This window comes from Pleurodeles waltl, chromosome 5 (assembly GCF_031143425.1).
Source record: "Pleurodeles waltl isolate 20211129_DDA chromosome 5, aPleWal1.hap1.20221129, whole genome shotgun sequence".
Lineage (NCBI taxonomy): Eukaryota > Metazoa > Chordata > Amphibia > Caudata > Salamandridae > Pleurodeles > Pleurodeles waltl.
Window position 1 is genome coordinate 1,610,551,034 of NC_090444.1, and position 27,358 is coordinate 1,610,578,391.

Here is a 27,358-nt window from a genome sequence, read left to right on the forward strand (position 1 = left end):
CAAAGGAGAGCACCCCAGTGAGATCTGTTCACTTTTCTGGTTACACAAGCCCTCTCAAAAGCTGTGAACCATTTGGTGATGTCATCACCATCTTCATATTTAGTTACAATCCCTTTGGGGATTTTCAACATGTCAGGAGAATCTCTGACCCTATTTATGTTGCTGCCACCATTGATGGGTCCTAGGCCCATCTCTTGTCTTTCCCTCTCTATGGCTAGGATCTGTCTTTCCAAAGCCAACCTTTTGGCCATCCTGGCTAACTGGATGTCCTCTTCACTGGAGTTATCCTCAGTGATTTCAGAGTTGTTGGTCCCTCCTGTGAGGGAACCAGCATCTCTGACTATTATTTGTGGAGTCAGGGCTTGAGAAGCCCTGCTCTCCCTAAGTAGGACTGGAGGGGGGGAATTTCCCTCCAAGTCACTATCTTCATCCTCTGAGTTGCCATCCTCAGAGGGGTTGGCCTTTTCAAACTCTGCCAAAAGCTCCTGGAGCTGTACTTTGGTAGGTTTGGGGCCCATTGCTATTTTCTTTAGTTTACAGAGTGACCTTAGCTCTCTCATCTGTAGATGGAGGTAAGGTGTGGTGTCGAGTTCCACCACATTCACATCTGTGCTAGACATTATGCTTCTAAAAGTTGGAATACTTTTTAAGAAACTAAAACTGGTTCTAGAATCTAATTCAAACTTTTACAAACTTTTAAACTCTAAAAGAAATGCTAAACAGGATCTAACACAAGGCCCTAGCAGGTCTTTTAAGAATTTAGAAAACTTTTCAAATTGCAAAAATCAATTTCTAATGACAATTTTGGAATTTGTCGTGTGATCAGGTATTGGCTGAGTAGTCCAGCAAATGCAAAGTCTTGTACCCCACCGCTGATCCACCAATGTAGGAAGTTGGCTCTGTATGTGCTATTTCAAAGTAAGGAATAGCATGCACAGAGTCCAAGGGTTCCCCTTAGAGGTAAAATAGTGGTAAAAATAGATAATACTAATGCTCTATTTTGTGGTAGTGTGGTCGAGCAGTAGGCTTATCCAAGGAGTAGTGTTAAGCATTTGTTGTACATACCCATAGACAATAAATGAGGTACACACACTCAGAGACAAATCCAGCCAATAGGTTTTTATATAGAAAAATATCTTTTCTTAGTTTATTTTAAGAACCACAGGTTCAAATTCTACATGTAATAGCTCATTCGAAAGGTATTGCAGGTAAGTACTTTAGGAACTTCAAATCATCAAAATTGCATGTATACTTTTCAAGTTATTCACAAATAGCTGTTTTAAAAGTGGACACTTAGTGCAATTTTCACAGTTCCTAGGGGAGGTAAGTATTTGTTAGTTTTACCAGGTAAGTAAGACACTTACAGGGTTCAGTTCTTGGTCCAAGGTAGCCCACCGTTGGGGGTTCAGAGCAACCCCAAAGTCACCACACCAGTAGCTCAGGGCCGGTCAGGTGCAGAGTTCAAAGTGGTGCCCAAAACACATAGGCTAGAATGGAGAGAAGGGGGTGCCCCGGTTCCGGTCTGCTTGCAGGTAAGTACCCGCGTCTTCGGAGGGCAGACCAGGGGGGTTTTGTAGGGCACCGGGGGGGACACAAGTCCACACAGAAATTTCACCCTCAGCGGCGCGGGGGCGGCCGGGTGCAGTGTAGAAACAAGCGTCGGGTTCGCAATGTTAGTCTATGAGAGATCTCGGGATCTCTTCAGCGCTGCAGGCAGGCAAGGGGGGGGTTCCTCGGGGAAACCTCCACTTGGGCAAGGGAGAGGGACTCCTGGGGGTCACTTCTCCAGTGAAAGTCCGGTCCTTCAGGTCCTGGGGGCTGCGGGTGCAGGGTCTCTCCCAGGCGTCGGGACTTTAGGTTCAAAGAGTCGCGGTCAGGGGAAGCCTCGGGATTCCCTCTGCAGGCGGCGCTGTGGGGGCTCAGGGGGGACAGGTTTTGGTACTCACAGTATCAGAGTAGTCCTGGGGTCCCTCCTGAGGTGTTGGATCGCCACCAGCCGAGTCGGGGTCGCCGGGTGCAGTGTTGCAAGTCTCACGCTTCTTGCGGGGAGCTTGCAGGGTTCTGTAAAGTTGCTGGGAACAAGGTTGCAGCTTTTCTTGGAGCAGGTCCGCTGTCCTCGGGAGTTTCTTGTCTTTTCGAAGCAGGGGCAGTCCTCAGAGGATGTCGAGGTCGCTGGTCCCTTCGGAAGGCGTCGCTGGAGCAGGATCTTTGGAAGGCAGGAGACAGGCCGGTGAGTTTCTGGAGCCAAGGCAGTTGTCGTCTTCTGGTCTTCCGCTGCAGGGGTTTTCAGCTGGGCAGTCCTTCTTCTTGTTGCAGGAATCTAATTTTCTAGGGTTCAGGGTAGCCCTTAAATACTAAATTTAAGGGCGTGTTTAGGTCTGGGGGGTTAGTAGCCAATGGCTACTAGCCCTGAGGGTGGGTACACCCTCTTTGTGCCTCCTCCCAAGGGGAGGGGGTCACAATCCTAACCCTATTGGGGGAATCCTCCATCTGCAAGATGGAGGATTTCTAAAAGTTAGAGTCACTTCAGCTCAGGACACCTTAGGGGCTGTCCTGACTGGTCAGTGACTCCTCCTTGTTTTTCTCATTATTTTCTCCGGCCTTGCCGCCAAAAGTGGGGCCTGACCGGAGGGGGCGGGCAACTCCACTAGCTGGAGTGTCCTGCTGGGTTGGCACAAAGGAGGTGAGCCTTTGAGGCTCACCGCCAGGTGTGACAATTCCTGCCTGGGAGAGGTGTTAGCATCTCCACCCAGTGCAGGCTTTGTTACTGGCCTCAGAGTGACAAAGGCACTCTCCCCATGGGGCCAGCAACATGTCTCGGTTTGTGGCAGGCTGCTAAAACTAGTCAGCCTACACAGATAGTCGGTTAAGTTTCAGGGGGCACCTCTAAGGTGCCCTCTGGGGTGTATTTTACAATAAAATGTACACTGGCATCAGTGTGCATTTATTGTGCTGAGAAGTTTGATACCAAACTTCCCAGTTTTCAGTGTAGCCATTATGGTGCTGTGGAGTTCGTGTTTGACAGACTCCCAGACCATATACTCTTATGGCTACCCTGCACTTACAATGTCTAAGGTTTTGTTTAGACACTGTAGGGGTACCATGCTCATGCACTGGTACCCTCACCTATGGTATAGTGCACCCTGCCTTAGGGCTGTAAGGCCTGCTAGAGGGGTGTCTTACCTATACTGCATAGGCAGTGAGAGGCTGGCATGGCACCCTGAGGGGAGTGCCATGTCGACTTACTCGTTTTGTCCTCACTAGCACACACAAGCTGGTAAGCAGTGTGTCTGTGCTGAGTGAGAGGTCTCCAGGGTGGCATAAGACATGCTGCAGCCCTTAGAGACCTTCCTTGGCATCAGGGCCCTTGGTACTAGAAGTACCAGTTACAAGGGACTTATCTGGATGCCAGGGTCTGCCAATTGTGGATACAAAAGTACAGGTTAGGGAAAGAACACTGGTGCTGGGGCCTGGTTAGCAGGCCTCAGCACACTTTCAATTGTAAACATAGCATCAGCAAAGGCAAAAAGTCAGGGGGCAACCATGCCAAGGAGGCATTTCCTTACAATGCCCATCAGGTGTGGAGAATGCTGTTTTCTCTTTTGCTCCAGGTGCCATTTTTATTTGCCAGTACCCTGCTGTCAAGTCAAAGGTACTTAGGAATTTGGCAGCACCTAATTTATCTATGAGCTCATCAGCTCTTGGAATTGGATGAGCATCGGTCTTGGTGACAGAATTGAGCCCTCTGTAGTCCACACAAAACCTCATCTCTTTCTTTCCATCTTTGGTGTGAGGTTTGGGGACTAAGACCACTGGGCTAGCCCAGGGGCTGTCAGAGCGCTCAATTACTCCCAATTCCAGCATCTTGTGGACTTCCACCTTGATGCTTTCCTTAACATGGTCAGATTGTCTAAAGATTTTGTTCTTGACAGGCATGCTGTCTCCTGTGTCCACATCATGGGTACACAGGGGTGTCTGACCAGGGGTTAAGGAGAAGAGTTCAGGAAACTGTTGTAGGACTCTCCTACAATCAGCTTGCTGTTGGCCAGAGAGGGTGTCTGAGTAGATCACTCCATCTACTGTGCCATCTTTTGGGTCTGATGACAGAAGATCAGGGAGAGGTTCACTCTCTGCCTCCTGATCCTCATCTGTTACCATCAACAGATTCACATCAGCCCTGTCATGGAAGAGTTTAAGGCGGTTCACATGGATCACCCTCTTGGGGCTCCTGCTTGTGCCCAGGTCCACCAGGTAGGTGACCTGACTCTTCCTTTCTAGCACTGGGTAAGGGCCACTCCATTTGTCCTGGAGTGCCCTGGGAGCCACAGGCTCCAGAACCCAGACTTTCTGCCCTGGTTGGAACTCAACCAGTGCAGCCTTTTGGTCATACCAAAACTTCTGGAGCTGTTGGCTGGCCTCAAGGTTTTTGGTTGCCTTTTCCATGTACTCTGCCATTCTAGAGCGAAGGCCAAGTACATAGTCCACTATGTCCTGTTTAGGCTCATGGAGAGGTCTCTCCCAGCCTTCTTTAACAAGGGCAAGTGGTCCCCTTACAGGATGACCAAACAGAAGTTCAAAGGGTGAGAATCCTACTCCCTTCTGTGGCACCTCTCTGTAAGCGAAAAGCAGACATGGCAAGAGGACATCCCATCTCCTTTTGAGCTTTTCTGGGAGCCCCATGATCATGCCTTTTAATGTCTTGTTGAATCTCTCAACCAAGCCATTAGTTTGTGGATGGTATGGTGTAGTGAATTTATAAGTCACTCCACACTCATTCCACATGTGCTTTAGGTATGCTGACATGAAGTTGGTACCTCTGTCAGACACCACCTCCTTAGGGAAACCCACTCTGGTAAAGATACCAATGAGGGCCTTGGCTACTGCAGGGGCAGTAGTCGACCTAAGGGGAATAGCTTCAGGATACCTGGTAGCATGATCCACTACTACCAGGATATACATATTTCCTGAGGCTGTGGGAGGTTCTAGTGGACCAACTATGTCCACACCCACTCTTTCAAAGGGCACCCCCACCACTGGAAGTGGAATGAGGGGGGCCTTTGGATGCCCACCTGTCTTACCACTGGCTTGACAGGTGGGGCAGGAGAGGCAAAACTCCTTAACCATGTTGGACATATTGGGCCAGTAGAAGTGGTTGACTAACCTCTCCCACGTCTTGGTTTGTCCCAAATGTCCAGCAAGGGGAATGTCATGGGCCAATGTTAGGATGAACTTCCTGAACAGCTGAGGCACTACCACTCTCCTAGTGGCACCAGGTTTGGGGTCTCTGGCCTCAGTGTACAGGAGTCCATCTTCCCAATAGACCCTATGCGTTCCATTTTTCTTGCCTTTGGACTCTTCAGCAGCTTGCTGCCTAAGGCCTTCAAGAGAGGGACAGGTTTCTTGTCCCTTACACAGCTCCTCCCTTGAGGGTCCCCCTGGGCCCAAGAGCTCAACCTGATAAGGTTCAAGCTCCAAAGGCTCAGTTCCCTCAGAGGGCAGAACTTCTTCCTGAGAAGAGAGGTTCCCTTTCTTTTGCTGTGTTGCAGTTGGTTTCCCAACTGACTTTCCTTTCCTCTTGGTAGGCTGGGCCATTCTTCCAGACTCCAGCTCTACTTGTTCACCCTGTGCCTTGCACTGTGCTCTTGTTTTCACACACACCAGTTCAGGGATACCCAGCATTGCTGCATGGGTTTTTAGTTCTACCTCAGCCCATGCTGAGGACTCCAGGTCATTTCCAAGCAGACAGTCCACTGGGATATTTGAGGAGACCACCACCTGTTTCAGGCCATTGACCCCTCCCCATTCTAAAGTAACCATTGCCATGGGATGTACTTTTCTCTGATTGTCAGCGTTGGTGACTGTGTAGGTTTTTCCAGTCAGGTATTGGCCAGGGGAAACCAGTTTCTCTGTCACCATGGTGACACTGGCACCTGTATCCCTCAGGCCCTCTATTCTAGTCCCATTAATTAAGAGTTGCTGTCTGTATTTTTGCATGTTAGGCGGCCAGACAGCTAGTGTGGCTAAATCCACCCCACCCTCAGAAACTAGAGTAGCTTCAGTGTGGACCCTGATTTGCTCTGGGCACACTGTTGATCCCACTTGGAGACTAGCCATACCAGTGTTACCTGGATGGGAGTTTGGAGTGGAACCTTTCTTGGGACAGGCCTTGTCTCCAGTTTGGTGTCCATGCTGTTTACAGCTATGACACCAGGCCTTTTTGGGATCAAAGTTTTTACCCTTGTACCCATTGTTCTGTGAAGAGGCTCTGGGCCCACCCTCCTGTGCAGGTTTTTGGGGGCCTGTAGAAGACTCTTTACTATTTTTAGTTTTGGTTGTCTCATCACCCTTCCCCTGGGGAGTCTTTGTGACCCCTTTCTTTTGGTCACCCCCTGTTGAAGTCTTGGACACCCTTGTCTTGACCCAATGGTCCGCCTTCTTTCCCAATTCTTGGGGAGAAATTGGTCCTAGGTCTACCAGATGCTGATGCAGTTTATCATTGAAACAATTACTTAACAGGTGTTCTTTCACAAATAAATTGTACAGCCCATCATAATTACTTACACCACTGCCTTGAATCCAACCATCTAGTGTTTTCACTGAGTAGTCTACAAAGTCAACCCAGGTCTGGCTCGAGGATTTTTGAGCCCCCCTGAATCTAATCCTATACTCCTCAGTGGAGAATCCAAAGCCCTCAATCAGGGTACCCTTCATGAGGTCATAAGATTCTGCATCTTGTCCAGAGAGTGTGAGGAGTCTATCCCTACACTTTCCTGTGAACATTTCCCAAAGGAGAGCACCCCAGTGAGATCTGTTCACTTTTCTGGTTACACAAGCCCTCTCAAAAGCTGTGAACCATTTGGTGATGTCATCACCATCTTCATATTTAGTTACAATCCCTTTGGGGATTTTCAACATGTCAGGAGAATCTCTGACCCTATTTATGTTGCTGCCACCATTGATGGGTCCTAGGCCCATCTCTTGTCTTTCCCTCTCTATGGCTAGGATCTGTCTTTCCAAAGCCAATCTTTTGGCCATCCTGGCTAACTGGATGTCCTCTTCACTGGGGCTATCCTCAGTGATTTCAGAGGTGTTGGTCTCTCCTGTGAGGGAACCAGCATCTCTGACTATTATTTTTGGAGTCAGGGTTTGAGGGACCCTGTTCTCCCTAGATAGGATTGGTAGGGGGGAATTTTCCTCCAAGTCACTATCCTCTTCCTCTGAGTTGCCACCCTCAGAGGGGTTGGCCTTTTCAAACTCTGCCAAAAGCTCCTGGAGCTGTATTTTGGTAGGTTTGGGGCCCATTGTTATTTTCTTTATTTTACAGAGTGACCTTAGCTCCCTCATCTTAAGATGGAGGTAAGGTGTGGTGTCGAGTTCCACCACAGTCACATCTGTGCTAGACATTTTGCTTCTAAGAGTTGGAATACTTTTTAAGAATCTACAACTGGTTCTAGAATCTAATTCAAACTTTTACAAACTTTTAAACTCTAAAAAGAAATGCTAAACAGGGACTTAACACACAAGGCCCTAGCAGGACTTTTAAGAATGTAGAAAACTTTTCAAATTGCAAAAATCAATTTCTAATGACAATTTTGGAATTTGTCGTGTGATCAGGTATTGGCTGAGTAGTCCAGCAAATGCAAAGTCTTGTACCCCACCGCTGATCCACCAATGTAGGAAGTTGGCTCTGTATGTGCTATTTCAAAGTAAGGAATAGCATGCACAGAGTCCAAGGGTTCCCCTTAGAGGTAAAATAGTGGTAAAAATAGATAATACTAATGCTCTATTTTGTGGTAGTGTGGTCGAGCAGTAGGCTTATCCAAGGAGTAGTGTTAAGCATTTGTTGTACATACACATAGACAATAAATGAGGTACACACACTCAGAGACAAATCCAGCCAATAGGTTTTTATATAGAAAAATATCTTTTCTTAGTTTATTTTAAGAACCACAGGTTCAAATTCTACATGTAATATCTCATTAGAAAGGTATTGCAGGTAAGTACTTTAGGAACTTCAAATTATCAAAATTGCATGTATACTTTTCAAGTTATTCACAAATAGCTGTTTTAAAAGTGGACACAGTGCAATTTTCACAGTTCCTAGGGGAGGTAAGTATTTGTTAGGTTAACCAGGTAAGTAAGACACTTACAGGGCTTAGTTCTTGGTCCAAGGTAGCCCACCGTTGGGGGTTCAGAGCAACCCCAAAGTCACCACACCAGCAGCTCAGGGCCGGTCAGGTGCAGAGTTCAAAGTGGTGCCCCAAAACACATAGGCTAGAATGGAGAGAAGGGGGTGCCCCGGTTCCGGTCTGCTTGCAGGTAAGTACCCGCGTCTTCGGAGGGCGGACCAGGGGGGTTTTGTAGGGCACCGGGGGGGACACAAGTCCACACAGAAATTTCACCCTCAGCAGCGCGGGGGCGGCCGGGTGCAGTGGAGAAACAAGCGTCGGGTTCGCAATGTTAGTCTATGAGAGATCTCGGGATCTCTTCAGCGCTGCAGGCAGGCAAGGGGGGGATTCCTCGGGGAAACCTCCACTTGGGCAAGGGCGAGGGACTCCTGGGGGTCACTTCTCCAGTGAAAGTCCGGTCCTTCAGGTCCTGGGGGCTGCGGGTGCAGGGTCTCTCCCAGGCTTCGGGACTTTAGGTTCAAAGAGTCGCGGTCAGGGGAAGCCTCGGGATTCCCTCTGCAGGCGGCGCTGTGGGGGATCAGGGGGGACAGGTTTTGGTACTCACAGTATCAGAGTAGTCTTGGGGTCCCTCCTGAGGTGTTGGATCGCCACCAGCCGAGTCGGGGTCGCCGGGTGCAGTGTTGCAAGTCTCACGCTTCTTGCGGGGAGCTTGCAGGGTTCTTTAGAATTGCTGGAAACAAAGTTGCAGCTTTTCTTGGAGCAGGTCCGCTGTCCTCGGGAGTTTCTTGTCTTTTCGAAGCAGGGGCAGTCCTCAGAGGATGTCGAGGTCGCTGGTCCCTTTGGAAGGCGTCGCTGGAGCAGGATCTTTGGAAGGCAGGAGACAGGCCGGTGAGTTTCTGGAGCCAAGGCAGTTGTCGTCTTCTGGTCTTCCGCTGCAGGGGTTTTCAGCTGGGCAGTCCTTCTTCTTGTAGTTGCGGGAATCTAATTTTCTAGGGTTCAGGGTAGCCCTTAAATACTAAATTTAAGGGCGTGTTTAGGTCTGGGGGGTTAGTAGCCAATGGCTACTAGCCCTGAGGGTGGGTACACCCTCTTTGTGCCTCCTCCCAAGGGGAGGGGGTCACAATCCTAACCCTATTGGGGGAATCCTCCATCTGCAAGATGGAGGATTTCTAAAAGTTAGAGTCACCTCAGCTCAGGACACCTTAGGGGCTGTCCTGACTGGCCAGTGACTCCTCCTTGTTTTTCTCATTATTTTCTCCGGCCTTGCCGCCAAAAGTGGGGCATGGCCGGAGGGGGCGGGCAACTCCACTAGCTGGAGTGTCCTGCTGGGTTGGCACAAAGGAGGTGAGCCTTTGAAGCTCACCGCCAGGTGTGACAATTCCTGCCTGGGAGAGGTGTTAGCATCTCCACCCAGTGCAGGCTTTGTTACTGGCCTCAGAGTGACAAAGGCACTCTCCCCATGGGGCCAGCAACATGTCTCGGTTTGTGGCAGGCTGCTAAAACTAGTCAGCCTACACAGATAGTCGGTTAAGTTTCAGGGGGCACCTCTAAGGTGCCCTCTGTGGTGTATTTTACAATAAAATGTACACTGGCATCAGTGTGCATTTATTGTGCTGAGAAGTTTGATACCAAACTTCCCAGTTTTCAGTGTAGCCATTATGGTGCTGTGGAGTTCGTGTTTGACAGACTCCCAGACCATATACTCTTATGGCTACCCTGCACTTACAATGTCTAAGGTTTTGTTTAGACACTGTAGGGGTACCATGCTCATGCACTGGTACCCTCACCTATGGTATAGTGCACCCTGCCTTAGGGCTGTAAGGCCTGCTAGAGGGGTGTCTTACCTATACTGCATAGGCAGTGAGAGGCTGGCATGGCACCCTGAGGGGAGTGCCATGTCGACTTACTCGTTTTGTCCTCACTAGCACACACAAGCTGGCAAGCAGTGTGTCTGTGCTGAGTGAGAGGTCTCCAGGGTGGCATAAGACATGCTGCAGCCCTTAGAGACCTTCCTTGGCATCAGGGCCCTTGGTACTAGAAGTACCAGTTACAAGGGACTTATCTGGATGCCAGGGTCTGCCAATTGTGGATACAAAAGTACAGGTTAGGGAAAGAACACTGGTGCTGGGGCCTGGTTAGCAGGCCTCAGCACACTTTCAATTGTAAACATAGCATCAGCAAAGGCAAAAAGTCAGGGGGCAACCATGCCAAGGAGGCATTTCCTTACAGCACACACAAGAGGCAGTTCAGACTAGGTCCTATCACTGTGGAAGTGGGTCAGTTCCCCAGAGGGAATGACCTGAACAGGAGGATGTAAGGCAGAGTAGGCCCTGCAACAAACCAGCCTATTTCCTCTACTCTTCCTCGCCTGACAGACTAGGAAGACTCTCCCAGCTTTGGCTGAGTCTCCTGGCCTGTGGGCTGGGGGGGCTTGTGTAAAGAAATGGCTCCCTGATGCAGTTACCCCCCACTTTTTGCCTGATACTGATGCTGACTTGACTGAGAAGTGTGCTGGGACCCTGCTAACCAGGCCCCAGCACCAGTGTTCTTTCACCTAAAATGTACCATTGTTTCCACAATTGGCACAACCCTGGCACCTAGGTAAGTCCCTTGTAACTGGTACCCCTGGTACCAAGGGCCCTGATGCCAGGGAAGGTCTCTAAGGGCTGCAGCATGTCTTATGCCACCCTAGGGACCCCTCACTCAGCACAGACACACTGCTTGCCAGCTTGTGTGTGCTGATGGGGAGAAAATGACTAAGTCGACATGGCACTCCCCTCAGGGTGCCATGCCAACCTCCCACTGCCTGTGGCATAGGTAAGTCACCCCTCTAGTAGGCCTTACAGCCCTAAGGCAGGGTGCACTATACCACAGGTGAGGGCATATGTGCATGAGCACTATGCCCCTACAGTGTCTAAGCAAAACCTTAGACATTGTAAGTGCAGGGTAGCCATAAGAGTATATGGGCTGGGAGTCTGTCAAAAACAAACTCCACAGCTCCATAATGACTACACTGAATACTGGGAAGTTTAGTATCAAACTTCTCAGAATAATAAACCCACACTGATGCCAGTGTTGGATTTATTAAAAAATGCACACAGAGGGCATCTTAGAGTTACCCCCTGTATTTTACCCAATTGTTCAGTGCAGGACTGACTGGTCTGTGCCAGCCTGCTGCTGAGAGACGAGTGTCTGACCTCATGCGGTGAGAGCCTTTGTGCTCTCTGAGGACAGAAACAAAGCCTGCTCTGGGTGGAGGTGCTTCACACCTCCCCCCTGCAGGAACTGTAACACCTAGCAGTGAGCTTCAAAGGCTCAAGCTTCGTGTTACAATGCCCCAGGGCACTCCAGCTAGTGGAGATGCCCGCCTCCTGGACCCAGCCCCCACTTTTGGCGGCAAGTCCAGGAGAGATAATGAGAAAAACAAGGAGGAGTCACTGGCCAGTCAGGACAGCCCCTAAGGTGTCCTGAGCTGAGGTGACTCTGACTTTTAGAAATCCTCCATCTTGTAGAAGGAGGATTCCCCCAATAGGGATAGGAATGTGACCCCCTCCCCTTGGGAGGAGGCACAAAGAGGGTGTACCCACCCTCAGGGCTAGTAGCCATTGGCTACTAACCCCCCAGACCTAAACACGCCCTTAAATTTAGTATTTAAGGGCTCCCCTGAACCTAAGAATTGAGATTCCTGCAACAACAAGAAGAAGGACTGCCTAGCTGAAAACCCCTGCAGAGGAAGACCAGAAGACAACAACTGCCTTGGCTCCAGAAACTCACCGGCCTGTCTCCTGCCTTCCAAAGAACTCTGCTCCAGCGACGCCTTCCAAAGGGACCAGCGACCTCTGCATCCTCTGAGGACTGCCCTGCTTCGACGACGACAAGAAACTCCCGAGGACAGCGGACCTGCTCCAAAAAGACTGCAACTTTATCCAAAGGAGCAGCTTTAAAGAAACCCTGCAATCTCCCCGCAAGAAGCGTGAGACTTGCAACACTGCACCCGGCGACCCCGATTCGGCTGGTGGAGAACCAACACCTCAGAGAGGACCCCCGGACTACTCTACGGCTGTGAGTACCAAAACCTGTCCCCCCTGAGCCCCCACAGCGCCGCCTGCAGAGGGAATCCCGAGGCTTCCCCTGACCGCGACTCTCTGAAACCTAAGTCCCGACGCCTGGAAAAGACCCTGCACCCGCAGCCCCCAGGACCTGAAGGACCGGACTTTCACTGCAGAAGTGACCCCCAGGAGTCCCTCTCCCTTGCCCAAGTGGAGGTTTCCCCGAGGAAGCCCCCCCTTGCCTGCCTGCAGCGCTGAAGAGATCCCTTGATCTCTCATTGACTTCCATTGCGAACCCGACGCTTGTTCTAACACTGCACCCGGCCGCCCCCGCGCCGCTGATGGTGAAATTTCTGTGTGGGCTTGTGTCCCCCCCGGTGCCCTACAAAACCCCCCTGGTCTGCCCTCCGAAGACGCGGGTACTTACCTGCTGGCAGACTGGAACCGGGGCACCCCCTTCTCTCCATTGAAGCCTATGCGTTTTGGGCACCACTTTGAACTCTGCACCTGACCGGCCCTGAGCTGCTGGTGTGGTAACTTTGGGGTTGCTCTGAACCCCCAACGGTGGGCTACCTTGGACCAAGAACTGAACCCTGTAAGTGTCTTACTTACCTGGTAAAACTAACAAAAACTTACCTCCCCCAGGAACTGTGAAAATTGCACTGTGTCCACTGTTAAAATAGCTATTTGTGAATAACTTGAAAAGTATACATGCAATTGAAATGATTCAAAGTTCCTAATGTACTTACCTGCAATACCTTTCAAACAAGATATTACATGCTAAATTTGAACCTGTGGTTCTTAAAATAAACTAAGAAAATATATTTTTCTATACAAAACCTATTGGCTGGATTTGTCTCTGAGTGTGTGTACCTCATTTATTGTCTATGTGTATGTACAACAAATGCTTAACACTACTCCTTGGATAAGCCTACTGCTCGACCACACTACCACAAAATAGAGCATTAGTATTATCTATTTTTACCACTATTTTACCTCTAAGGGGAACCCTTGGACTCTGTGCATGCTATTCCTTACTTTGAAATAGCACATACAGAGCCAACTTCCTACAATAATCTACTCAACCCTTCTGCGCAATTTGCCCCCCTCTTGGCGCATAACTCCAGTGGCCCGGAGTATAGGGGCATAGAGTGCAGTGGAATTGACTGCAGTGTCATTTTATTCCGTGGTATACAATGCAGCATGGTAGAATGTAAAGGCGTAGATTAAAGTCGTGCATAGTAGAGTGCAGTGGTGTAGGGTGACACAGAGTGAAGTGGCGCAGAGCAGTGTGCCGTATAGTAGAGTGGTGTAGTATGGTGCAGATTGGAGTGGCGGAGAGCTGAGTGTTGCAGAGGGCAGTGGCGCAGAGTAGAGTTACGTGGCATAGAGTGCAGTGGTGTAGAGTGGTGCAGAGTAGGATAGCATGGAGTGGTGCAGCATGGAGTCTAGTGCCATTGAGTGCAGTGGCGTAGAGTGGTGCAGAGTTGAGTAGCATGGAGTGGTGCAGTTTAGAGTCTAGTGCCACAGAGTGCAGTGGCATAGTTCAGTGGCTTAGAGTGGAGTAGTACAGAATAGAGTAGCAGAGAGTTCAGTGGCGGAGAGTGCAAGATGCAGAGTAGAGTGTCAGAGTGCATTGATGTAGTGTGGAGTAGCGTGGTGTAGAGAGCCGTGGCATGGAGTACAGTGATGCAGAGTAGAGTGCAGTGGAGGAGAGTGGAGTGACAGTGCCCTTGTGTAGAGTGCATTGGCAGAGTGTGCAGTATTTAAGAGTAGGGTGCTGTAGAGTGTAGCATCATGGTGTGGACTGGCGCAGAGTGGAGTAGAGTGGCATAGAATGCAGTGGTATAGAGAAGTTTGTTTCAGAGTAGAGTGGAGTGGCGTAGAGTGGAGTGGTGCAGGGTGGAGTGCAGTTGTGTGAATTGGCATAGAGCGTAATGGCATAAAGTGGTGTAGACGTCAGTGGCATAGAGTGCAGTGGTGCAGAGTAGATTAGAGTGGCATACAGTGGATTGGCAAAGAATGCAGGGGCAAAGAGTTGAGTGTTACAGAGTAAAGTTCATTGGTATAGAGTCTATTAGTGTAGAATGCAGTGTTGCAGAGTGCTGTAGAGTACAGTGGCATAGAGTGGAATAGATTGGTGTGGCCTAGACTAAGTGGTGTTAGTTGCAGTGGTGAAGAGTGCCATGGTGTAGAGTAGAGTGGTAAAAAGTACATTGGCATAGAGTAGAGTGGTACATGGTAGAGTACAGAGGCATAGCATGAAGTGGCGTGGAGTGCAGTGCATAGAGTGGAGTGGTGCAGAGTTTAGTGCCGTGGAGTGGTGTAAAGTGGAATGTTGCAGAGTAGAGTGCAGTGGTGTGGAGTGGTGCAGGGTAGAAAGGAGTGGCATAGAGTGGAGTATTCATGGTGTGGTAGCACACTGCCATTACCGACAACACTTTTTCAATTGAAATGAACATTTCATTTGCACAGACATATAGTTTTACTAATAAAACTATACCGTGCACAGGCCAAAATATGTGGAAATTGCATCACGTAGTTTAATGATTCGTTTTGATCATATTAGAATATTTGTTTCCAAAGTACTTCAGAAATAACCAAAAATGTGCTTCATTTGTGTGTTCATAATTCTGATACATTCTGAAATACTTGCACAGTTCATTTAAATGTTGTTGTGCTAGAAAAAAACTCTTTCCTATCCTCAGTATCCAGCAAGATTGTCACATAAATCCTTTCACTTTGAAGTCAGAGAAAGAAAAGTAAACAAGCGCCCTTGGAAGACAGCACCTGACATTTGACCTCATTGGCCACAGCAAATGTGACAAGATGAAAATAAGATGTAAAGGCCTGTTAAAAGAACGTGAGTTTGTGGAAGGATATAGAAAATTTAGTTTAGGCAATGGGAGGGATGGACTGAACCTGGAGATCCTAAAGCAAGTAAAGCAGCAGAAGCAAATGGAAAGGCTAAAAGTGTGAGTTACAAACCACAAACCCAATTGTAATCAGTGTACTAATTGTATTCCTAGGTCAACTTTCTGAAAGTTCCTAAGATGTCTCTAGCAAACCTGACAGCTGTGCCGTCCGGTAGTATGCGACCTAAAAAGGACTCAGACCCGGCAAGTGTTATAGTTCTTTTGCAGCGAGTTTCAAGGCATCAGTGGCAAAAACACGCAGCCTGCTTTCTGTGTTTGGTGAAACCTCTAAGGCCCATATTTATACTTTTTAGCTCCGCATTTGCGTCATTTTTTGCAAAAAAAGTGGCGCAAATGCAGCACTAAAAAAGTATAGATATGGGCCTAGGTGTTTTTTACCAAGGCACTTTTAAAGAGGTTTAGTAAACATCATCATTGATGTTACCTTTATAGATAATAGAATCTATTAGTGTAAGGCTTTGTGTGCCAGGGGGCTTTATTGAGAACACCCTGGTGGTTCTATGGGCCCCTGTGCCTTCGTAATAAAGATCCTCATAAATGGAGATGCACTGAGTATTTGTGTACTCACTGGTGTACTCTGCCACTTGACAAAACCAATCTCACTGCAGAATGGGAATAGAAGGAGCATGTTCCGGAGGAAGGCCTCAGTCTCAATGACATTTGAATATTATCAAACTCTGCTGCAGTAGACTGTTAATTCTAATATTCTCCTCACAACTCTTTCTCAAGATCGATTATTTAGTGATACGTGATGGGCTGATGGACAAAAGGGTACTGCAAAAAATTGACAATGTACTGTTGATCTGTGTTTTGATGTAGCTGACAGCTGAAAATCATGTTTAAAAATAAGAATATTAAAACGGTATCGAAGACAATGAAGGCTCGGTACTTAGAGATATAGGGGGTCATTCTGATGTTGGCGGGCGGCAGGAGCCGCCCGCCAAGCGGGAACCGCCAGAAGACCGTACCGTGGTCGAAAGACCGCGGCGGTCATTCTGGGTTTCCCACTGGGCTGGCAGGCGACCGCCAAAAGGCCGCCCGCCAGCCCAGTGGGAAACAGCCTTCCCACAAGGACGCCGGCTCAGGATTGAGCCGGCGGAGTGGGAAGGTGCGATGGGTGCAGTGGCACCCGTCGCGTATTTCAGTGTCTGCAAAGCAGACACTGAAATACAAGGTGGGGCCCTCTTACGGGGGCCCCTGCAGTGCCCATGCCATTGGCATGGGCACTGCAGGGGCCCCCAGGGGCCACGCGGCACCCCCTACCGCCATCCTGTTCCTGGCGGGAGACCCGCCAGGAACAGGATGGCGGTAGGGGGTGTCAGAATCCCCATGGCGGCGGAGCGCGCTCCGCCGCCATGGAGGATTCTCAAGGGCAGCGGTACCGCCGACTTTCCGTTTCTGGCCGCGGCTGAACCGCCGCAGTCAGAATGCCCAGCGGTGCACCGCCAGCCTGTTGGCGGTGCTACCGCGGTCATTCGCCCTGGCGGTTTTTACCGCCAGGGTTAGAATGACCACCATAATGTTTAGTGTTTCTGCTTCTGAAGCGAAATAAAATGCAGGTGAATTCATATGGCTGAAAACAAGTTACATTGTGGGAGAGCAGTCACATATGTAACTCCGTGGATGAAGTATGAGAAAGGAAGCAGTTTGTGAAAGATACAATATGTTTTTTTCTCACTGAAAACAGAAGGTAAGACTCCATTAAGGATCAGACAGTCATTCTGAATGGAGGGGAAATGGGAATTTCCACCCCCGGCAAAGCTAATACCAACTGTCAGACGGTGAGAAAAAGATCAAGTAGTGTCATTTGACTCCCACAGACTGGGAAAATCACCAGGATACGGTGGGCTTACAGACAGTTTTTATGAAAATGTAGTTGGGAAAGCTGTGTGTGAAATTTCTAACAGAATCTTTGAAGATTTGTTTTCCGGCTAATTGTCTGAATAATATAACTGTCATCCCTAAAAAGATAAACTCTTGCGTGACTGTCCTACTCGCAGGCATGTTTTTATGCGTAATGTGAATAAGAAAACCTAATCAAAGGTTAAAAATATTAGAATTAGTGAAGTTGCAAAGCACTTGATGGGCGGATTAACATCATGCAGGTTTTAAACATAGTCAATTTTACTAAGAGTGTGGAATCCAGTGTGTTGTACAGAACCTGGAAAAGTATTGGATAATATTGCTTGGAAATTCAAGTGGCTTCATTGTGGGTGAGTAACCTTTAAATATGATTTCGACTAAGGTGCTTTGTTTGTAAATAGAACACACTAAAATGACAAAAATGCTAATTTATTGGTTTGAAAACTTAGATCAATTGTAGTCTAAATAAGCTAAGCTGACAAATAAAACTACAATTAAGCACCCATACTGGATCATAAAGAGCATTACTGTAGGAGGCTAGCCTGGTTTGTAGTGGGTACCTTGGGTACTCACACCTTACACCAGGTCCAGTTATCCCTTATTAGTGAAATGTAGTAGTGTTCTAGCAGCTTAGGCTCATAGAGGTAGCTATAGCAGAGCAGCTTAGGCTGAACTAGGAGACATGCAAAGCGCCTGCATTACCACTTATAGTTACACAGTACTTCTACACAAGTAAAGACAATACTCAGTGTTACCAAAAAATAAAGGTAGTTCATTTGGGTGACACAAGGCCAAAAATATCTTCGAGGCAATACTCCTTCTGGAGGTAAGTATTATACACAATATATTCACTAGACACCAAAATAAGGTAAGTAATTAGACATAGGATGGTGCAAACAATAGAAAATGCTATAGAAAGCAATGAGAGAAAATAGGTCTAGGGGCAACACAATCCATATGCATAGAAAGTGGAATGCGAATCACAAATTCCCCCCTAGACAAGTGTAGTGTGTAGAGAATTGCTGGGAGAGTAAGAATACAGCAGAGGTAAGTAAATTACCCCACCCCAGCGCCCAAGAAAGTAGGAGTAAAGTACTGCAAGTTTCCTTAGAACACAATGCGAGTTGTGATTAGAGTTATTGCAAGAACCAAGCAAGGCTGCAAACAACAAATGGTAGATTCCTGGTCCTGAAGACCTGCAAAGGAAGGAGACCATGTCCATAAGTTGGAAGAAGTTCCAGGAAGGACAGGAGCCTCTGCCAGCCCAGAAGAAGGTCCAAAAGAAGAGTCCCCGGTTGGACGAAGACTGCAGAAATGCACCCAAGGAAGTTGTTAGCAGGTTCCTGCATGATGCAATGGATGTCCCACGAAGAGATGTTGGAATCAGGCGAGTTTTGGTGCTGGATTTTCCAACAAACCTTGGTTCTGGCAAAGTCGCGTTTTGTGTCAAAGTGGTGCTGTCTGGACCCAGGAGGGACCAGGGGGCCTCAACTCTATGTGAGGAGGAAGAGAGGGCTCTCAGCACTTCAGAGAGCCCTCAGTCAACCAGACAGCACCCACAGGAGTCCCAGGACACGGGGACAAAGGAGGTGCAAAATGCAGTTGGTGCTGTACTACAAAGGAGGGTCCTATGCCGCTTGAGGTCAACTGGGGACCTGGGACAGGCTGTGCACGAAGGAATTTTGCAAATAGTGCACAGTGGCCTCGGGAGGTGAAGAAGACGCGGTGCACAGGGGTACTGTCATACTCGGGGAAGGCAAGCTCTTACCTCCTCCAAATTGGGACAGCAGGACCTTAGGACAGTCTGTGTCAAAGGGGTCTACCACCTGTGTTTCAAGGAGCACGCTCGTCGCCAGGAGAGGAGTCCAAGAGAACTGGTCGTGGACTTAGAAGGTGCCTGTGTGAGCAGGGAAGTGACTCCGTCACTCCACTGGAGATTTCTTCGGTCCTTCTGGTGCAGGGTGAAGACAGGGAGTCCCCAGAGTGTGCACACCATGGAAACTGTTGCAGTTGCTGGCTGGAGCTGAAGTTGCAGAGGAAAAGTAGCCCTTCTGAATACTTTGTTTCTGTTACAGTGGTTCCTGGAGCAGTCTGTGGTTGATCCGAGGTCAGAGGATGAAGTAGTAGTTGCAAAAGATTCCTGCTGGAAACTTGGAAGTAGAATATGAAGAGAAACCACCCACAGGAGAGACCCTAAATAGCCCTGAGAGGGGGTTTGGCTACCTTATTAGGAATGGACCTATCAGGAGGCGTCTCTGACGTCAACTGCTGGGGCTGGCCACTCAGAGACCTCCAAACTGTCCCCCCACCATGGAAAACAAGACGGCTGAAGTCTGGGACACACTGGAGGAGCTCTGGGCACCACCCCTGGGGTGTTGATGGACAGGGGAGTGGTCACTCCCCTTTTCTTTGTACACTTTCACGCCAGAGCAGGGACTGGGGGTCCCTGAACCAGTGTAGAGTGACTTATGCAAGGAGGGCACCATCTGTGCCGTTCAAAGCATTTCCAGAGGCTGGGGGAGGCTACACCCCCCCAGCTTGTAACACCTATTTCCAAAGGGAGAGGGTGTAACACCCTCCTCTCAAAGGAAATGCTTTGTTCTGCCTTCCTGGGACTGAGCTGCTCAGCCCCCAGGAGGGCAGATCCCTGTCTGTGAGGTGGCAGCAGCTGTAGCTGCAGTGCAAGCCTCAGAGAGCTGGTTTGGCAGTACTGTGGCTCCATGGTGGAGCCCCCAGGATGCATGGAATTGGCTCCCCAATACCAGATTTGGAATGGGGGGGCAGTTCCATGATCTTAGACACCTTACATGGCCATATTCGGAGTTGCCATTGTGAAGCTACATATAGGTATTGACCTATATGTAGTGCACACATGTAATGGTGTCCCCGCACTCACAAAGTCCGGGGCATTGGCCCTGGACTGCGTGAGGGCATCTTTGCTAGTGGAAGAGGGCCCTCACACTTAGTAACTTTGCACCTAGCCTTCAGTAAATGAAGGTTAGACATATAGGTAACTTATAAGTCACTTAAGTGCAGTGAAAATTGCTGTGAAATAGTGTGTGCACTATTTCGCGCAGGCTGCAGTGACAGTCCTGTGAAAGGGTTTGTCTGAGCTCCTTATGGGTGACAAAAGAAATGCTGCAGCCCATAAGGATCTCCTGGAACCCCAATGCCCAGAGAACCTAGGTACCATATACTAGGGACTTATAAGGGGGGGTCCAGTGTGCCACTTGGAATTGGTAAATGAAGTGACTAGCCAATAGTGACAAATGTAAAAGCAGAGACAGCATAAGCACTGAGGTTCTGGTTAGCAGAGCCTCAGTGACACAGTTAAGCACTACTGACAACACACACATTAGGCCACAAACTATTGGGGAATTGGAGAAATTGGGGTATTAACTTGGAAGGAGGGTACACCTGCCAACTCAATAAATCCACTTTGATTAGGTCAAAACAAAGCTCATCCTCTGGGAGCTATGGCACAAGCAGCAGGCAGTCAACAGAGAGATATATTTCAAGTTCTAACACAACCAACAGTTTTTTTAGTAATGAACACAAAAACGAATTATCATCCAAATAGGTTAAGGGGAACACAAGTCATGAATTTTTAAATTTTTAAGGCAGAAAACACATAGACAAAGTCAGTTACTGTGGAAAAACGAGTTAGTGGAGAACTGTGACCTAGGTGCAATTTCACACCAACCACAATAAAGCGGGATTTACACTTTGGGGGTTGTCCCAGTCTAAGATTTTACCTTCATACTTGGTCTCCAACTGCTGAGAAAGCTTATTCTGGTCAGTCCTGCAGCCTCTATTTCCTCAAGACAACCTATTGGGCACCTGGCCTCTCTTGCCAGGTCTTCTGCTGTGTTTAGTCCTCTTAGTCAGCTGGGCCCTCTTGGATTCAGAAGTCCTTCTGCTTTTTCTGTCCGAGAAGCAGGTAACCAGGATGCCAACCACTTGACCTTAGAAGACCTGTTCTAGTCCCTGGGTGCCAGCGGGTTTCAGGGTCCTAGAACCTCTGTGTGAGTTCTTCCAGTTGGAGCCAGGACTGAAAAGTCAGGATTCTTTTTTCCAGCAGGGCCTTCTTCAGATGGAGTCTTCCCATGTTCAGGAATGTTGTGAGGAGGAGGTGGTGGTGGAGGTGTCCAATTTATCTTGTGCACTAGCCAGTGATTGGAGAAATTCTACCACCCATGCCTAACAATTCCTGTCTTGCTCTTTTTTGCTTTCTACTCTGCGTGCCATTACAAAGAGGCACAGGTGAACAAAAGTAACTGGTGGAATGCTGAAGTGAATCTCAGCCACTGGTAGTTGCTCCTGGCTGCGTTGTAGAGCATTGCTTTTTGCTCACTGTGATACTTCAGATAAATGCAAAAAGGGCAGTTCAACGTGAACTGCTTTTGGTTAGTACCTCTCTGGAGTGGCACAGGGCAGGTAGAATTCTGACCCAGTCAGTCTGCAGGACCTATGCAATGTTTTTACCTCTTATCATTCTTATTTGTGTGATAGTAGGTGTGATGATGTCTGATCATTATAAGAAAAACTAAAACAACAAACTTTGCTAATACCAGCATGTCTGGCTTTGGCTAGCAGGTATATTTATTTATGTATTTATTATTTGTTTTGCATGCTTAGGCAATCTGCAAGGAAAATTGGCAAATGTATAAATAAATATACCAGACCTAAAAATGATTATGTTCCAACAGTGATTAGGGAAGTTGTGTTTAATTTGGTAGATATGTAGCTAAATGGGTTGCGACTTTTGGGCTGGGTTGGCTCTCCCACTGAATAATAAAATCCAGTCAGATTTTCAGACTGTCCCCAGGGAACATGTCTGTGGCAAATTTGCATATCATAAATTTCTGGAAATCATTTGCATATTTCTTGGTAATTTAGAAAATTCCACTGGATTTTTCTGTTGGGCAGTGGTAGGGGCCCATTACAAAGTTTACCGATCTGCTTTCTGCATCTGGTTAATTAAACGCAATAGTATGATACTATATACTTGCCATATTTTCTTATCCATGCATGATGTCCAGTTCTACCCATTTCTGCTGAGACTCAGAGCACATTGCCCTCACTTAGAACTGCACTCCAAGGGGCATATTTACATGAGAAACAGTGCTGTGCTGCGTCAGTTCTGAAACACAGGGATGCACTGTATTTATAACAATACAGCGCACCCCTGTGTTTCCCCTAGCACTGGAGCTAAATATAGCCACTAGCACCGCAGGCATCCTTGCACCATAGTTCAGGGGTGTCTGCGTTGAAGGGAATGATTGTTTATGTGCAGTAAGATGTCCTTTCCTGTACATAAACAATCTACAAGGGCGATTTGGCACTTCTATGTGTGCTGCATTGTGCACACATAGAAGTAGCAAATCATCATTATTGAATGATTGTTTATGTGCAGGAAGGGACGCATTACTGCACATAAACAATCATTAATGGCCTTTTGCTTTTTCTGTGTGTGCTGCAGAATGCAGCACACGTAGAAAAAGCAACAAGTATTTGCAATGCTCGAGTTAGAGTTATTAGTGTTGTAAATTCCTGACAAGACTTTTCTTGTCACATAAATTGAAAATGAAATGTAAAAGAGTTGACATAAGCAAGCCTATTCAAAGCACCATGAGCGTGAAGGAGAGACCCAAAAGGAAAAAGAAGTTTGCTCACAGTCAAACATATTGGCAAACGTGCAATTATCCATGTAACTGGGTCGGTCTTCACGGTGTAACCAAACCGCCCCCAGAAGGGACAAACGTAAAGCATTTATCAATAATGATAAAAGATTTCTAAAAGGCAAGCCCATGAACGAGTGGAAGTGATATGCATGTGGTGGGCGTGGTTAAAAGCCCACAGATAGATTACAACAGGGCAGAGCGCTTGCGTGCTCAACCTAAAAGTGAGGAGAAATAGTTGCGCAATGCTTATGCCACCCCTGTGGTGACGTTAGTTTTTGGCGCTGCTTCAGATTTACGATTCCTTGTAAATCTAGGGCGCCATCAAAAACCGTGGGTGTTGCGGTGAAACACCCACAGCAACACCCGTTGAACACCCCTCTGATGCAGACAACTGCGTCGGAGGGGGCCATACTTTCAAGATGGTATTAAGCCACAAAAAGTGACTTAGTGCCGCCCTGTAAATATGGTGCAGTGCACAGCGCCGCCAGTGCGTCGCTAAAAGTGCCGGTCTTGGCGCTAGGGGCTTGTAAAAATGCACCTAAGTCTGTTTTCGGTGCATGTTATCTGTGGCGGCTCTCTGTACGTTGGGGTGGCAACAGAAGCCTCGCTGGTGCTGAAGTGCGCAAGGGGGTTAGGGTATAGGACAAAGGGAAAGGGGCGGTCGGGGAGAGGGACTCTCAGGAAGTATCCCAGACACAGGACACCTTGCATGCATTCATAAAACAATTAGCGGGCGAGGTCTGGGATTGGGAACCAGACGGGAGTACTGAAAGGGAAACCTCCCCTAACGTCTAAACTGGCCGTTACCTTTCCAGCTGGAACTGAAAACAGATTTATTAATTCATCCAAATAAGCGGTGGCCATTCCTGTTCTCTTTCCTGAGGGCAGAGGGTGACAGGAGACGTCGTACTCCAAGCAGCTTTTTAAAAATACAGCTGCTGATTAGCAGCTCTTGAGTGCATTGTCTTGCTGTCGCGGTGTTAGCAGAGCCCAGATTTGCATACCACCCGCGCTCCTTGGAGAAGGCCCCAGCAGGCTCACCTGCAATCAGGGCATCTGGAGAAGAGAGGCATGTGCCCTCCTTTTCAGCCCAGTGCTGGCAACCTGCAGCGTCGAGACAAGGGGGTGAAGGCAAAACTGCAGGCTATCACAGTGCCCGGACACATATGCCGACTGCTCAAACGGGTCTGACCTGAATTGTGAGGCCTCTCTCCAGGGTACCCGTTGTATTGTATTATATTTATGATATATACGGGGCTATTAGAATTATGTGGCAAAGGAGGATCAACTTATGTTGCAGGGTTTACTAAATTATACGGCACGAAATGGCAAAGTGTGCGACGTAATGCAGCACATTTTGTGCTAGTAATATTGTATTATTTTGTCATTTTACACAGTATTGTGGCCTGGCCAAAAGTTTCACCTTATTCGAACCAGTTTAACACCCAAATACAGCAATTAGCAACAGAATGGTGACCAGTTGACGTTTCTAAAGGGCCCTTCACTGTACGTGTCATATTTTTAGTAACTTTTGATCCTGCATCTGGCAGATCTTTCCTATTGAACTTTTCTAACTTGACTTCATTGTTTTACTGTTTTATTTAACTGTCTGAATTAGGCTGTGTCTGAATTAGGCTGCTGGGCTTCTCCTGCAATACTGTGTTTATGTCACAGTAGACCATTGATATTAACATTAAATAGCGCGCTCTGTCACACACTTAACTGTGTATTGCGTAACACAGTGGAAGGATATGTTTAATCTGTGAAGTTTACTGCAGTGCCTTAATTACATGTTAAACAAGTGTCCTGGTTGTGTTTTTGCCTCCTTTGGGTTTGAATCAGTCAGTTTGCCTAACTTTTACCTAGTAAAATGTCTAATCTAGTATCAGATTGGTTTGGCTTATGGTTGGTGTATTATGCAAGTTGAGAGTTATCGAAATAAGTAACTTATGTCTTGAAAGGCCCCTTAGTAGATAGTGTTCTTCTTTTATATAAAACTCGAAAGAGGAAGTTATATTTTCAGGTGTCTGTATTGTCGACTGTGTGATTGAGAGATCTGGACTCACACCCAGGCAATCCCATAAGACCCAATTGTTTGTTGGTAGGCATATCAGTTTGCCTCACTGTTCCTCACTTCCTTGACAGGTAAATTTGGGAGCACCTAGAAGTAATACATTTTGGAGCGTGAAATATACAAAAACAGAATCCTTGTTCGTATATGATTTAATAAATTATTGTATCTTTCCGTACTATTTATGAGGTGTACGCCACATCAAATTGTCTCTTGGCCCACTCATAGTAACCTCGTCCAGACATTCTGGGGGGAGCATAGTTAGATTATTTCTTAGTCTGTCTATAAATAAAATCACAATTGTATTAAATCGTGCGCAATACAATCATATATGTTAATGTACTTGAATGAAACGCATACAATTGTTTTTACATAAATAGGTTTATAGTGTTTATGTAACTCTTCTGCCCATTAGCTCAGGCATATTTTACTGTTAGGGCAAAGCCCAAAATCCCGACTTGGCTCTCCTTAGTCTAGTTATAAATTCACTGGTTTGCCCACTTCTAGAAAGTTGTCTGCATACATCCATCCCATTACAGGTTTTAAAATGGCGTCCAGCATCAATTTGTAGTCGCCACGATTGCAGCCAGATCGCTGGAATTTTGTGATTATGTTATTCTGTGACTAGGGTGTTTTAAACAAAATTATGGATTTGACACCCACATAAATTGCAGATTTAAACAAAAATTAAATTCTAGTTCAGATGGATCATAAGTTGCCAACACATACTTGCCCCATGTGCTCCTGTGCAGTCGCAGGGCCTTTGCAGTGTAATAAGAGGTCGCCTTTTTTGCTGATTGCTACATTCAAGTGATAAACTGATACTGATGAGTAGCAACCTCTGCCGAGATAGTATTAACATTGTAAAAAAAATTATAACATTGTTAAGTAATACTGCCACAAATTTAGCTATTTTATGGCTCCCATTTTTCCTTGTTGCCACGTAATTTAGTTATCCCTGCCACGTAATTTCTTCCACATCTGACGCATAATTGCAGATACCCAGATTACACCCTGCGTCATTTCCACAGAAACGACTGCTGCTACTTTCAGTTCTGTGGCGCGAGGACACGGTGCCCTCGGGGAGTGCTTGAATAAGATGAATAGGTCTGACCCGACAGTCCGTGGTGAATTATTGAGGTAGTTTCCCGGGCAGTAAATTCCTGTAGTGTGCTCGCTTTGGCTGCTGAAGTGCTCGGTTTCCTCGGGCCTCTGCACAGCGCGTCCTCCTTAGCAGCGGGCAGCACTCGGTGTGTCAACCTGACATTGTCGAACGGTTTGTTTCGTGAACGAAAGCTGACATATAATGTGTCATTTTTTTCTCTCCTCTTGGACAGATGGGAAATTCGTATGCCGGGCAGCTGAAGACGACGCGCTTCGAAGAGGTTTTGCACAACTCCATTGAAGCCTCCCTCCGCTCTAACAACCTGGTGCCCAGGCCGATTTTTTCCCAGTTGTACTTGGAAGCTGAACAGCAGCTGTCATCGCTAGAAGGTACAGTTGTTCTTACTATGAATATATGCAGGGCTGCAGCTAAGGGGGCCGGCCCGGTTTGGTTTCCAAGAGTCCCCCCAAAGAAATGAGGGTCATATTTAAAAGGCGCTTGCGCCGTCTCTGCGTCACATTTTTTTTTTACCACTGGCGACGCCATGCTTCATGTTTACAAACTGACACATAGAGCCCAATGCGTTAGTTTGCAGAGGCCTGGGTCACATTATACCTGCGCCAGGTACAATCTATGCAGAGTAGGCTTTCCTACGTAAAAGCCATGTAGAACTCATGCAGTAAAATTGGCAATTTTTCACTGTGTCCTCTATGACTTGACTGCATCAGAGTCCTTATGCCTCCTCAAACCAAGCATGAGGATTGACGCAGGCTTTTAAAATGGGACTCAACTCTGTGTTCTGACTCACTGCTGGATTTGCGCCTGTTTTGTGAAGCAGCTCCAGCAATACGTCACTCTAACGCCAACAGATGCGTCAGAATTTCTGATGCATCCGTGAAAACTTGCACCATGGAGATCTGTATACAGCGCACCCATGGAGTCATTAGGGAATTTGCAGCATGTGCAAGAAATCAGACGCATCAATGCCGATGCATCAGATTCTTGTAAATATGCCCCTGAGTATTTAAGAACAGAGGTCGGCAAACTGTGGTCCGGTGACCCCTGGGAGTCTGCAAAGCCTTCTCAGGGGTGGTGTGGGACTGCTTAAAAAATTAAATAATATTACCAGATTTTTAAAGTATATATAAATAAAAAAAATGCATAATGGAAAAGTTTAAAACATCCTGTAACTGTGAAGGATTTTGAAATTGGAGTCTAAAAATTAAGTTAGTATCCTCAGATTGATTTGTGGGAGTAGTGCAAGTGCATCCAACAGAATATAGTATGGAGAATGAGTTGCCTCAATTGAATGTAGAAAATCTCCAACCGCCCTATTAAAATTGACCTTTGATTTTATTATATTTATTTATGAATTAAATAAAATGTTACATAATTTCTTTGTTTTATGAAAGCCCTCCCTTCCCGTGGTCTATTTAATGTTGATGCCGGGGTGGATGTGCTGCCATTTTTCCAGGCAAGAGAGCATTCTGTTTTTCTATGCCAAATACTTTGTGCTTTTCA

At 47.3% G+C, this 27,358-nt stretch overlaps 1 protein-coding gene across 4 annotated transcripts in view; it reads left to right on the forward strand.

Moving 5' to 3' along the window:
- The window catches only part of GREB1 (growth regulating estrogen receptor binding 1), a 932,876-nt gene that overhangs the window by 86,402 nt on the left and 819,116 nt on the right, over positions 1-27,358 (forward strand). For all 4 annotated transcript variants that reach the window (XM_069235945.1, XM_069235948.1, XM_069235946.1 and 1 more), the window contains exon 2: positions 26,070-26,226. In XM_069235945.1, coding sequence (XP_069092046.1) covers positions 26,070-26,226 — 157 coding nt within the window. The remainder of the gene's footprint in view (positions 1-26,069; positions 26,227-27,358) is intronic.